Below are 14,993 nucleotides of genomic sequence, written 5' to 3' on the forward strand. Positions count from 1 at the left end.
TGGTAGATATTTACCAATCATCGATTAGGACCATATTAGGTTGGCCTGAAATTCCACTCCTGGAAACATCCCCCGATACAACTCCAGGATTTACCTCGAAGGATTCATCAAGGCAACCCGAACCAAAAAAATCCGACTTTACCACGGACGAGGTATCGTATGAAGTTCTCTCATATCACTTGGATCGAGTCAGTGCAGCTATTGATTTCATTAATCAACATAAATCCGGCAAAATAATAATCGCCTTTACTTCCGTTGATGAGGAATCGATAACATTTATGTCCGTCCCCTCCACACCCTCGGATACACAAATCGTCTATATCGGTGCAAATAAGCACCCGACCATAATATACGGCGATTATATAAAAAAAACTATCGACGAATTTAACGCGGAACATAAAATGTATCTATCTCACGTGAGAACATTATTCAACGAATGTATCTCAGATAAATCAATTTCATGTGAATTAATTTCCAAATATGTGAAATATTTAAATGGACTCGCGAACGATCTTGAATATTATCACGGTATGTTCATTAGGGCTATCATCGACAATATATCAGCTGGGTTTAATTTCTACGGCCACACATTGATCAAAAACTCAGGTAATAAGAAAAAATTTGTGACATTACATAAATTAACCACGGAGACATTACCAAATTTCAAATTTCCCGGTTATGATGTTGATAAACTAAGAAAATCAGTCACTGATACCATCGATGAGTTATTTCCGAAATTACACGCCGCATGGGAAGAGAAAAAACAATTGGCGCTGTTTCTCAGACACGATAATGATCCGACCAAGGGCGGGCGGCATATCTCGCCAGGTATCGTTAATATAACGGAAGTTATCGCGATTTATCTTCACGCGGATGTTGTCGAGGGCAGCTACAACGTGGATTCGTCTGTGTCAAATCAGGCGCAACAGGGATTTATCTTGTATTCGTTTTCACCTAGCGCTTCTCCTGGTTATTTGATAATAAAAGAGCCGGTGAATCCGTTTTACCTAAAATGTCATAATCGATTGTTGTCGAAGATAAATTTCAAACTAACGGACCAGAAAGGAAATTTGCTTGATATCCGCGGGGAAACTGTTAGTATCAATCTACTAGTAAAATCGTAAATCTGTCCACGGGGAAAAACAAGCCAAAAAAATAAATAAAATCCAGGGAAATTTTCAAAATTAATATATTTTTTTAATTTTTGTTTTTTTTTGTTTGCGGAAATATTCAGGAGGATATTTCCTTGGCCTTGCTCTCATCGACAAGTTTTTTCAGTTGTCTGATGCGCGAGCTTGTAATTTTTTTTGATTCGTATGCTTCTGATAAAATCAATCTAGCTTTCTCCACTAGCGTCGATAATTTAACAAAATCCTCGATGCGATCATCGCTGACTGTCGCAAGTGATTGATACATCGCAATCTGAATTTTCTTTATTAATTTGTATTCGGATGGTAGCGTGTATTTGTATTCAAGTTTCCCCTGAACAATCGTCTCGAATTCGGATCGGATTTTATTCGTGTCCAACTCCGAGGGAAGATTTATATTTTTTTTTCTCAGGTCATCGATAGCTTCGATAATATTGCTTATATTTTCCTCGTCCATGTTATATTAATTTTGTAATATTTAATTATTCTTCGTCGCTTTCCGAATCGAATATTATTGGTATATAATAAAATTTGATCCAAGTGCCGATATCATATGAAAATGACGCATGTTGAATTCCCTCTGCCACTTGTCGCACCGATGCTGGACGAATACTATAATATTTTGCAGCGGCGCTCATCGATTCGAATATCATCTCCTCGCCCGTTTCCTGATTTATCGATTTGACCGCCCTGGCATATTTCGGATGTTTGCCAGTATTACCATATATACAATTTTCACTCGGAGTTACCGCGCGTAGATTGGATAGTTTATTATTGAGTTTGTTTCCGTCGATATGGTCAATGACCAAATTATTCTTGATGAGTCCATGGAAACACTCGAATATAAATCTGTGAGAAAGATAATTTATACCTCTTCTCCCATTATTACTGAAGTTACATATCAAATAACCAGTATTACTAACATTACCAACATTTTTCTTCGTTTTGATATTTCTGACAATACCATCCGATGAAGCCTCGTAACCCTCGATAGTTGGATGAGATCTATACTCGTGCGTGATTTTCATTGCAGGAATCGTCGATTTCATTTCCATATACAATATTCTGTTTGTTTAAATCATAATTTGCCTTGAATCGATTAATGTAATCCTCTTCGCATGTTATCACCGACGAGGATCTTTTTTTGTAATATCTGAGCAATTCCCGATAATTTTTCCCTCCACAAGCCAGACACAATCGAGTTTTTCCTCGCGTGCCAACTTGGCAAACTAAGCAACGTTGTGGTCCTTTACTGCCTCGTCGAATTGCGTATATATGAGCACCACAATAATCGCCTCTGCAGGATTTGTCACATGATTTTGTTGATCCGATTGGTATCCATTTGCATTGCATTATATAATTTAAACATTTGTCTAAAATATAATAATGGATACATTTGATCTTGATGAGGCAGAATATATCATTCCTGAGGTTGATCGTGCCAAAAAAGAATTTTTCGATGATGGAGCGATTCACACTTGGTCGACATGGAAAACGAACTCTGTTGATGCTACGATGAATCTGGAACGGGCCAAGAAGATAATCGAGCATATAAAATTCGAACACAAGGAAGAGCGATTTATCTTTGGGATAAAATTTATTGCACAAATGCCTGACGACACTTGGATTATTCGCGATAAACGAGATCCCGTGCGTGGTTGTAAGAAAAATGTTATTCTTGATAAAAATTCGAAGCCGGGATTATTATTGGGAATCGATGGTCCTTATTATGCCAGGGCGTACCCATCTAGCGCTGTTGTCTATGGAATTTATCGGTTAAATAACAACCCGGATGTGAAAAATCTACCTGCGATGAAAGAATCACCGATGATAAACTGCGTGGCTGAGCGCGTTATCGAGCACATGAAAAACGCTCGTCGTGGATCTGGTCTGACCCAGTTGAGGCTGGATAAAATTAATTCATGGGCGAAGACAGTTGTTGATGGCGCATCGATTGACGATGTTGCTGTGTTGAGCAAGAAACTTAAATTTCCTATCACGGTGAAAACGCTATCGGGAGAAATATTATATTCGTCGCCATATAAATCTCGAGGAGTACCAATCGAGATTGTTGATCATAATTCACATGTGTGGTCGCAGTCGGTAATGATATTCCCGCGAAATCGTGCTGTTAAATTTTATCCCGTTGAAAATTCTACGGAATTTTCTGCGAAGGACAATTCCGATGCCATGTTCCGATATATCAAAATATTAGCCGCATCTGATCCGATATCAGTTTGGTTATTTTCGAGCGAAGAAAAATATGATCAATTTATATTGCCGCGAGGAGATATTTACCGTGATGAAAAGTTACATGAATCTATGAAAAATATCGCGGTGAAATATTCGTCAAATCCCGATCAGTTACTAACAAATTGTTTTACTGTTCCGTCTGTTGCCGCTCATGCTGCCAGAGAAAGAAATTCGTGGAAACCTACGAGAAACGAATACCTCGCTGATATTCAACTTAGCTGTATCGAATACGGCCATGGCGGATTGTGGAATACCAAATATTACTTCGAAGATATGATCTCCGTTGATATGAGCGCGTGCTATCCTGGAAGTTTCCTTGGATATGGCGATTGTGCGGATTATTTTGCTAAATTTGGCCATCCCACCAGCGAGATGACGAGAGTGGCAATTAACGGACCGTTGCCAGATTTTGTCATGACCGGATTCGCTTATGTTACCTCATTCGAATTTGCTGAAAATTTACATAAAATTTGTTATATTTGGTTTGGTCGGCATTTATCTCAACGCAGATGGGTCCCTATTGTGTTGTTGAGGTATATGCTGGATTCGTCAATGTTAATATCATTGACGGTGAGTGAGGCGATTATATCATACAGGAAACAAACTGAAGTGTGGTTGCCGACGGATTGTGAAAACGCGAAAGATATCGGAAGAAAAATAATTGGCAAATTTACTCAAGGAGGATCCGTTGATCATAAACACCGACACGCTAGATTGTTTATCAACGATGCCGAGATGGACTTTATTATAGCCGATACAGTGTCGCGAGGAATATTCTGCAACAGAGAGAATATTATTATTGACGGAGAAAAATTAGGTACCGTAATTAGCTATCTCGACGGAGAATCAGCGCAGTATACGCATTTGAGATCATCGATGCTCGCTTATGTGAGTATAAATTTACTGTCGATGATAAATAAATTTTCTGATATCGCGGTAAGGGTCGCAACGGACTCGTTTTATATCGATAAGAAATATCAGTATAGGCTGGAGAATTTAATCTCCGATGGCTCTTGGGGCACTTGGAGGATAAAAAACGAGGATATCCTAGATTACTGTGAGGACGCCGATGTCGAAGATTGCGATAAATTTCATCGAGATAAATTTGAGGAAATATCGACGGCTGCATCCGCATTTGACCCGATTTCACGTAACAAATTCGTTTACCTAAATGGACCTGGCGGTAGCGGTAAAACAACGCGAGCGATAAATTTATTTGCGAAATCTGATATGATAGTGTTGACTCCAACTCACAGATTAGCGCGAGAAATAAGGCAACGCGGCGTTGATTCTGGTACGTATCATAGTTATTTCAAATACAGCGGTGGATTATGGGATTCGGCTCGTATGGGAAATAAATATATCAACAAGATCATAATATTTGATGAAATTTGCACAGTAAATTTAGTTGTATTAAAATCGTTCCTAACCTGGCTGGAGGAGAAAAATACAGCCGTGATAACGTGCGGAGATCATGGCCAACCTGATCCGATTGATGGTGAATCTCCTCACGAATGGCTCAGGAACTTTGTTGACTATTATGAGGAAATCAACGCCGATTATAGATCCGATGATATTTTACTGACTGAATTTAAGAAATTAATTCGATTACAACCGAATAAAATTCAATGCGATGTGATGAGAAAAATAATTGACGAGACTCCGATGGATATTTTTCTAAATTTATGGCGTCCCGATCATCTGATCGTTGCTAGTAGGAAAATTGTTCGTGATGTTATTCAGGAAAAATTATTCAAACTTCATTGCGAGAAATTTCCAACATTACAGGTGCCATTATGTTACAGGCCCGCTGATACCAGAAAACAAAATATTAGTGTTACCTTACCCTGCGGAGAGGAAAAGATTTTGGTACTGAACGATATTATTCTTGTTGATATTAATCTTGTTAATGACGCGATAAACGAAGAAAGATCACCATGGAAATTAGGCTACGCAACAACGATACACTCATCGCAGGGATTAACCGTGGATGGCCAAGTTTGGATCGTCGATGATAGAATTTCCTGGTCAAATTTAGTGTATTTAGCCGTGTCAAGAGTAAGAAAATTATCTCAGTTAGGTAGAATTCGGTTTCACATTAATGACGCTGGCGGTAGTTGAGTATCTTTCGGTATTATTTGTAATTCCTCCTTGGTAAATCCGCGTTGTGGCGCTAGTGAATCTAGGAAATAAATTGCTGGTCTCCCTGACGATCTTGTTACGGCGGATATTTTGTGTGTTGTTACGCTCCAGGTTGGATCAGTTGCTCTTTTTCTTCCTCCTTCGGCCTCGCCTTCTTTATATAAATACCTGACCGTGACGCTACCTAGCACAGGCGGAATTGCGGAATCTCGCTTTAGGGGTATTTTCGATCTTGTAATCGCAATTGAGGGTTTCATTGCTATTGTTCGAGTTACTTCGTTATTTAACGCGTTAATCACGTGAGGTAATCTTGATACCCAATCATGAGATCGATTATCCTGAATAAATTTGCGCGCGTACTGATATCCGAATAATCTTTCCGCGAGCGTTTTATTGAATCTTTCGACGATAGCTTGATTGTGATGAACACCTACAATACCGCGTCGGATTTTCACGTTGTTCTTTTTCATCAGTGAAGTAACCGCGCCAAGAAATTCTCGACCTGGATCAACCTGGAGAAGCTTCGGCCATGTTAATGGAGATCGTGAATAAATTTCGCTAAACGCCTTAGCAATCTCTGTTGCTGTTTTATTCGATAACGGTTCCGCTTCCTTGTATCTGCTAGCGATATCAACAACCGTCAACACATACTTGTATGTGACTCCGTCAACGGTATCATGAGGAAGAAACATTAAATCAGCCTGATGAACTTCATTAGGGACGCTGACAGAGAAACTCGCGTACGGTATTTTCTTAGGTGGAGGAAGATAAATTTGCCAGACTGCCTGTTTCGATAGCCACGATTTAGCAACGGATTGTTTTACTTTAGCGGCCTTGGCGAGTTTGGCTATTGCTGATTTTCCTCGCCAAAAACCTCGCGGAGAATAATATATTTGCTCCATTATTATTTACCAGCGCCGAGTACTAATTTACCTTTCATTGCGCCTTTTATCAACCAAGTTGCCAATTTTTCTTTGAAACTTTTGTCAGGAATCGCGTCTATTGCATGAATTAGCCTAATATCAGCGAGATGTCTTTGTTGTAAATCCCCGCTACGATACGCAAGATCGTGATAGTAACACGCGTTATCGATAGCGTTTACTGGATCTTCGCCGGGATTTGGTTGATTATTATCGTTGAGTCTTATATCGAGCCTTGTGCCGGGTCCGCAGTAATTGTATCCTGGCAGATGCTTTTCTCCGGGATATTTCGCCCAAGGAGTTCCGGGTAGATTTGACAAGAAGGCGGCAATGTCTCCTCCGGTTCTTCTATTTTTTTTTTTACAAATTTAAACTTGCGTGTCTTACAAACTTCGCATTCTCCTGCAATTGCGTTCCTGTTATTGCGTGTGACGATTTCGGTTGGATTTATCGTAGCTGTGCGCGTGCGACACTTAACACAATATAGATCCATGTATTCTAGTAACATGAATGTAATTGATTTTTCCGCCACGAAGAAACGCGAGCAAGCGAAACACAACGCGGTATTACCGAATTCGATAAGGATGATAATTATTGGCCCGTCTGGTTCTGGAAAGACTCAATTGTTGCTAAATTTGATAATGCGATGGCTAAAATGGGACAAATTGTATTTGGTTGCACCGTCTGTTGATGATCAGCGATGTTATCAAGTGCTAAAGGAATTCAGTGACAATACCGACGAAGGCACAATCGAATTCATCACAGACATCAATGAAACCCCATCCGTGGAAAATTTAGATGGCGATATTAATAATCTTGTCGTATTCGATGATGTTATGCTGGATAAGCAAACTAATCCGGCTAGGATATTCTTGCGTGGCCGACACAAGAACACCGATGTGATTTACGTGACGCAGCGATATACGCAAATTCCAAAGGTAATTAGGGACAATTGTAATATCTTATCGGTGTTCAATGGCGTCGATACTCACACGTTGAGAAATATTCATCAGACTTGGTGCAACGGCGATATGGACATAAACAAATTTAAAAATTTCTTCAGCCGCGCTCAGGCAATACCGCATGGTTTCATCACGATTAATCTTCATGATCCGCGTAGTAGATATCGAATCGGTCTCGATCAAATTTATTCATGAAAAGGCAGCCAAATCTTCGCAAACTTCATCGATGGAATAAATTTCTCCTACCCCCCCCCCCCCAAAATTGCTGTCCAAAATCAATGATTTTTGCACACAAAAATTGCAATCGGTGACAAATTTACGCAAATTATTTTTCGCAGGAAGGCTTATTTTTGAAATCTGAGGCTTCTACGGAGAAAGTTCTCGTAGGAAGCTTTATTTTGGTCTGGGGGTCTGGTCTGTAGAACTTCCCTGCTGCTTAAGTATAGATGGATTGATTAGATTTTGTCTCAGGTTTTAATATAGGCTAGAGACATGTTTTCTATAAAAGTCCTGTACTGACACAATGGTACACATCAAAATGATGAACCGTGGCATCACTAAAAGGCAGGAGTGGCTGGAAGTAATCATTCAATTGAAAAATTGTGATAGTAATTAGTGATTTCACATTGCCATTATATTATGCAGCATGGCTGTGGACTGTTTATTAAATAAATGGAAGCATAATGGAATAATTGCATTACATAATATAGGCAGCATTCCTCCATGTCCAACATGCTGAGTTGTGATAGAAAATGTCCAGCAAATGGCCATTTTGGAACTTGATATCTGTAATCTTAGCCATTTATATGGAAAACATATTTCTTTCTACATATATAACATCAAAAAAGATATGCAAGTGGCAGGATCCTGTCAAATTGCCTCAGAAGATTGCTTTTCTGTTTTCTAGACATACGGCTTTCAACATATGATTACCCTGATGAATTTGGAGAAGGCAGGACTGTTACGACCCCACTCAACAAGGAATTATAACGTCATCCGTAAGACTCTGAAATTAACAGTAGATGATGTCAATGAAATGGTAATGAAGCCCGAATTATGGTCATCTTTCGCTGTTTACATTTTTGTCATCACCATGTCAGGTTATGAATATTTGGTAAAATTAAGTATTGTGAAGTTAGAGCCTCAAACCTTGCCTCATTAGACTTAAAAATTTATTTTTCTCCTTGAACAGTATAAATGCAGGAAGCTGCTTTCATAACTGATTTAAATTATACATTTTAAATTCATTAAACATAGCATGCAATCAGATATAGGGTGTCAGAGGGAATTTCTAATAAAAATTTGAGTAAATAACACTTTTAAGCATAGGAGTAATGGACTCGTGAATGTCTGTCTTGTAAAATTGTATACAAACCAGTTGTGGTTCTCACCCATTGTATTTTCTGTACTTAAGATGGCAGAACTGTTTATTGGTATAGTGAACTATGACAGGTACCAGTCTATTAGTTGTAACTTTGGCAAATAAATGTGGTTAATATTAAGATTATGCCATCATTCATTCAAGGCTCCCAATGACATATCCTATGTGTACAGTGGTTATGCACCCCTGAGTGTGAGGTTGGCCCAGCAGTTGGCCAGACCAGGTTGGCGAAGCATTACTGAGGTCCTTAACCAATTGCCTGGGGCTACCATTGAAGAGATTCAACAAATTCCAGTGGCCCTTAGAAAGAGGAGTAAGTATTAGCTTAATCTTACAATCCTATCCTCAGAACTTTTTTTATTGAATTGACTATTGCAATTAAAATTGGAGATGTAAACCTTTGGTAAGAGATAATCTTCCTTGTACCACTTAATCCAGCTGTAAATGGGAAGTAGCACTCTCCAATGGACTGGCACCATATCCAAGGGAAGTATGTCATGCACTGTCATTTGTTTCAAGTTATGAAATTCAATTAGATTGAGAATTATGGGCTACTTGTAGGTCCTGGAAAGGCTTTAACCTTTACAGTTGCAAAGTAGGCTTGCTTTCTGTCTTTGTACAGATTGACATTTGTTTATATCTGAATTTAGTGTAACTTTAATTGATATTCATAATGCTGTTATTTGCACAACGTGCTTCATGAATTTTATTCCAGAATTTCTTGGTGAACATTATTTTTTTTAAAGTGTTTCTGTGACTGGAAATACACAACTTCATTGTTTTTTTAAAGTCACTACTTGAAAAATAAAATGTAAAATTTCTGAAACTCTAATTGAGCTTGTAGTGATATTCTACCTCTCTTTAAACAAACAAATGTTGGCATTGAAAATAGGAATTATTACTTATTGGCTTTTTGAAGTGGAGGAGAACTGTTGTACTACCCAATGATATTGCCACACATATAAAGGCATATACATATGTACAGCCTCACTGCATGTCAAATGTTCTTTTTATATCCAGGGTAACATTTTCAAGATGGTTTCACAGAGCCCACCCCGTAGGGAGGGCGCTATGGTGACTGACTTTATTGATACATATACATTATTTGTGTATGCTATATACATACTTTTGTACTTGGAATCACGAAGCTTGGTGAGGGATGCATTTTGATGAACTCTCATTTAGTAACATCCTTACAATAGAAGGTTGCTGTGACTTATATTTCATGTATTACTGGCTTACACAGAGTTTCTGCATTATACTTATGACCAGCTCTCTTTGTGTAGATTATATGCATGATGTCCTATCTATAATTATATAGTTTTGGGAAGGGATGCATCTTGATGAGCAGGTTGTAGAAATAGGACATTGTAACCAATATTTGCACTTCACTGACTTGGATTACATTTGGTGTTATTCATTTCTCAAGCACTGTTCATGCTATAATCATAAAATTGATGATGATATGCCTCTTTGTTAGTACCAGTCTCTTACTACCAGAGAAGCTCACTGAGACCTATGTTTTATCTTTTACTGACTTTGAGTAAGTTATTGCATTTTGCTTATGATTGCTGGGTTTTGGGCATACTGTTTAGATGTTAATCTACCTATACTGGAGGGAATGCATCTTAGTAAATATCACATCCATATCGCAAAGAGAGGTCTCACTGACCCTTCAAATATTTATGTTTAGTTCATGACATTTTTCCATATTATATATATCACAGCTGAATAAATCCACTTGCTTTGATACCCAGGACAGGTAAGATGCAGCTCCAGTAAGCATGAGTTTGTGAGTTTGTAAGGTGCTTGCTCAAGGGCAAGTGTAAAAAAGTATTGGATAGAGAAACATCATGTTCAGTTCATAATGCTTTATGTTTTGAAATTTTATATTCTGTGAACTTGGCATTTAACACTGATATGTATCTCCCATGCTTCTGCTACTTAAATGCCCACAATTTCAGTCATTTATCAATCATTTCAAAATACAGCCATCAAAATCTGCAGTTACAGGTACCGTCTCGTGGGTCAGTGGTTCTTTCTGGGGTTTTCCCAGTGTTCTGTTCCAACCATTTATACTGGCCACCATGTATAGCCTATCTTGTGCTTAAAAATGGTGTTAAACCCTGTAAAGACAACAACAAAATCTGCAGCCTTTCTTATAGTCCTTGTCATGGTGTCATGGTCACTCTTGCATTTCTTATGCAGACTCAATAGTGTGAATGCTTGTTAACAAATAGGGTAGAAATATTTATATTTTTCTCTGTTATCAGTTGCTTTTCGTTAATACTATTTGTAAGCTAACATGATATGCTGACTTTCAAGTCCTAACTTAGTCACAGGCAATGTGTGAGTAGGCTGCCTCAGAATCAGTATGCTGGCAAATAAAACTGCCAGGCTGACTTTCTGGTTCAATAAAATATGCCAAGATTGCTGATTCTCAATGGTCAGCTTATCAGCAATTGTCTTGATGCATCTTGGTGATTTCCAATTGATATGTGATAATGACGTAACTCCTGTGACAGGTACTTTTGTAAATAAAAGGCTCTTTTTTGATGATTAGTCACATGGATTTCTCTGATTGCATGCTTGATGGTCTTTTTTATGACATGTATAAGTGATTTTTTTTATTTGTTTGTAGGAGGTTCAGTTTCCTCATCACATTCCAGTATGGCTGATCAGAAAGTAACACTAGTCTTTTTCTTGGGAGGAGTTACGTTTGCAGAAGTATCTGCCCTTAGATATTTAGCACAACAGGATGATGGTAAGCATGCATATGTCTTTGGACTTGTGTATCAGCTCAGATATTTGCATGTTGTCTTCCATACTAATACAGTTGAGTTTTGTTTATCTGAAACCCTTTAGGGACACAAAACGTTTGGAGAAATGGGAGTTTGAATAAGTTACACAAATTTGAAAAAAAATTTGACATATAATCCATCCTGGAAACCCAACGCAATGAACACTGCTTCTCATCATTCATCCATTAAGAAGTGGTCTCATCAATAATTCTTAAAACCATTTGATTGATCTCATTGGATACTATACAAAAACTGTTCAGGAAATTAAAATTGCCTCAGTGACCACTTGGTCATTCTTTAACTAGATGAAGACAACAATCAATCAAACACAATTGTTTGCACTTTACTCACTTAAAAATTGGCACCATTTGTATCTAGTATATCTGTTTTTTCTTATTGCACTGAAAAATGAGCGTGAAGTTTACTATGCAAGAACTGTTTGGATAATCAATTGTCTGTGCCATCTTATGAATATTTATGTAAATGGAGGATTTGCTGGTCCATGTTCCCAGAACTGATGAATGCATAGAAGTCGAGTTCTTCAGCCCAGATGAATCTAGAGAAGTAGACATCAGCCTTTAGGAATGTGCAGAAGTCAAGTTTGTTGATTAATGCATAGAAGTAGAGTTCATTGACCCTGAGGAATGCAAAGTAGTAGTTCATTGACCCTGATTAATGCATAGAAGTAGAGTTCATTGACCCTGGTGAATGCATAGAAGTAGAGTTCATTGACCCTGATTAATGCATAGAAGTAGAGTTCATTGACCCTGATTAATGCATAGAAGTAGAGTTCATTGACCCTGATTAATGCATAGAAGTAGAGTTCATTGACCATGATTAATGCATAGAAGTAGAGTTCATTGACCCTGATTAATGCATAGAAGTAGAGTTCATTGACCCTAATTAATGCATAGAAGTAGAGTTCATTGACTCTGATGAATGCATAGAAGTAGAGTTCATTGACCCTAATGAATGCATAGAAGTAGAGTTCATTGACCCTAATGAATGCATAGAAGTAGAGTTCATCAGCCCTGATGAATGCATAGAAATAGAGTTCATTGATCCTGATTAATTGATTAATGCATAGAAGTAGAGTTCATTGACCCTGATTAATGCATAGAAGTAGAGTTCATTGACCCTGATTAATGCATAGCAGTAGAGTTCATTGACCCTAATGAATGCATAAAAGTAGAGTTCATTGATCCTGAGGAATGCATAGAAGTAGAGTTCATTGACCCTGATTAATGCATAGAAGTAGAGTTCATTGACCCTAATTAATGCATAGAAGTAGAGTTCATTGACTCTGATGAATGCATAGAAGTAGAGTTCATTGACCCTGATTAATGCATAGAAGTAGAGTTCATTGACCCTAATGAATGCATAGAAGTAGAGTTCATTGACCCTAATGAATGCATAGAAGTAGAGTTATTGACCCTAATGAATGCATAGAAGTAGAGTTCATCAGCCCTGATGAATGCATAGAAGTAGAGTTCATTGATCCTGATTAATTGATTAATGCATAGAAGTAGAGTTCATTGACCCTGATTAATGCATAGAAGTAGAGTTCATTGACCGTGATTAATGCATAGCAGTAGAGTTCATTGACCCTGATGAATGCATAGCAGTAGAGTTCATTGATCCTGAGGAATGCATAGAAGTAGAGTTCATTGACCCTGATTAATGCATAGAAGTAGAGTTCATTGACCCTGATGAATGCATAAAAGTAGAGTTCATTGATCCTGAGGAATGCATAGAAGTAGAGTTCATTGCCCCTGATTAATGCATAGAAGTAGAGTTCATTGACCCTGATTAATGCATAGAAGTAGAGTTCATTGACCCTGATGAATGCATAGCAGTAGAGTTCATTGACCCTGATTAATGCATAGAAGTAGAGTTCATTGACCCTGATGAATGCATAGAAGTAGAGTTCATTGACCCTGGTGAATGCATAGAAGTAGAGTTCATTGACCCTGATTAATGCACAGAAGTAGAGTTCATTGACTCTGATGAATGCAGAGAAGTAGAGTTCATTGACCCTGATGAATACATAGAAGTAGAGTTCATTGACCTTGATAAATACATAGAAGTAAAGTTCATTGATCCTGATGAATGCATAAAAGTAGAGTTCATTGACCCTGATTAATACACAGAAGTAGAGTTCATTGACTCTGATGAATGCAGAGAAGTAGAGTTCATTGACCCTGATGAATGCATAAAAGTAGAGTTCATTGACCCTGATTAATGCACAGAAGTAGAGTTCATTGACTGATTAATGCAGAGAAGTAGAGTTCATTGACCCTGATGAATACATAGAAGTAGACTTCATTGACCCAGATAAATGCATAGAAGTAGACATCAGCAGCCCTTAGGAATGTACAGAATGTATAGAAATGGAGTTCATTAACCCTAATGAAGGCATGGGAGTAGAGTTCACTAACAAAGATGAATGCATAGAAGTCTAGATCATTAACTCAATAACCCCTAGCGCCACATTTACGTGGCAGGAGTTAGTAGCCTACTGTTGAGCTCTGTAGCATCAAGGTCATGTATGACACACTAAAGTGAGTGATATTATAAAAAGGTAGACAGATGTAGCTCTACATTGAAACCAAATAATCTGGAAGTTCTAGTTACACTACAAAATACAGAGGGAAAAACCTGATTTTTTGGACTCAATTTTTTTCCATCCAAAATTTGCCCATGGTCAGAATCGGATTTTGTGTTTAGATTTTATGACTTTTTGGCCTCAGATCTAAGGCAGACTGGTCTGAACTGCACACAGAGAGATGAACCTTTGCAAAAAGTAGGATAATATGGGCATTTGAAATAAAGAGTGGTCTCGATACAAAAATGATGAATCTGTTAAGCAATTAAAAAAAAGAACTCCAACCTTTACCCATCTGCTCATGCGCAAGCGAAATAGCCAATGAAAAATGATGTTTCTAACACAGCTAGGCATTAGGTTAATGGAAATCCGATGTATTAATATATGGAAATTCGATGTATTAGGATGTATTTAGAAATAGCTCACAAAATGTGTTTCCTACTCGCATTTCAGGCAAAAACGATACAAACCTTCAGGGGTTGATGAGTTAACCAAGATGTATGCATAGAAGTCTAGTTCATTAACCAAGATGTATGCATTAAAGTCTAGTTCATTAAGCCTGATGTATGCATTAAAGTCTAGTTCATTGAGCCTGATGTATGCATTAAAGTCTAGTTCATTAAGCCTGATGAATGCATCAAGGTGTAGTTCATTAACCCTGATGAATGCATCAGGGTGTAGTTCATTAACCCTGATGAATGCATCAGGGTGTAGTTATTAACCCTGATGAATGCATCAGGGTGTAGTTATTAACCCTGATGAATGCATCAAAATGTAGTTC

General features: G+C 38.0%; 1 protein-coding gene across 3 annotated transcripts in view; it reads left to right on the forward strand.

Annotated features, from left to right (window-relative positions):
• Nucleotides 1-14,993, forward strand: part of LOC149771685 (vacuolar protein sorting-associated protein 33A-like) — a 102,904-nt gene that overhangs the window by 69,067 nt on the left and 18,844 nt on the right. For all 3 annotated transcript variants that reach the window (XM_089948233.1, XM_089948232.1, XM_089948234.1), the window contains exons 13-15: nucleotides 8,333-8,464; nucleotides 8,951-9,119; nucleotides 11,448-11,570. In XM_089948233.1, the coding sequence (XP_089804359.1) occupies nucleotides 8,333-8,464; nucleotides 8,951-9,119; nucleotides 11,448-11,570 (424 nt within the window). The remainder of the gene's footprint in view (nucleotides 1-8,332; nucleotides 8,465-8,950; nucleotides 9,120-11,447; nucleotides 11,571-14,993) is intronic.

Source organism: Sinohyriopsis cumingii, unplaced genomic scaffold (genome assembly GCF_028554795.1).
Source record: "Sinohyriopsis cumingii isolate HCF-2022 unplaced genomic scaffold, ASM2855479v2 utg001727l, whole genome shotgun sequence".
NCBI lineage: Eukaryota > Metazoa > Mollusca > Bivalvia > Unionida > Unionidae > Sinohyriopsis > Sinohyriopsis cumingii.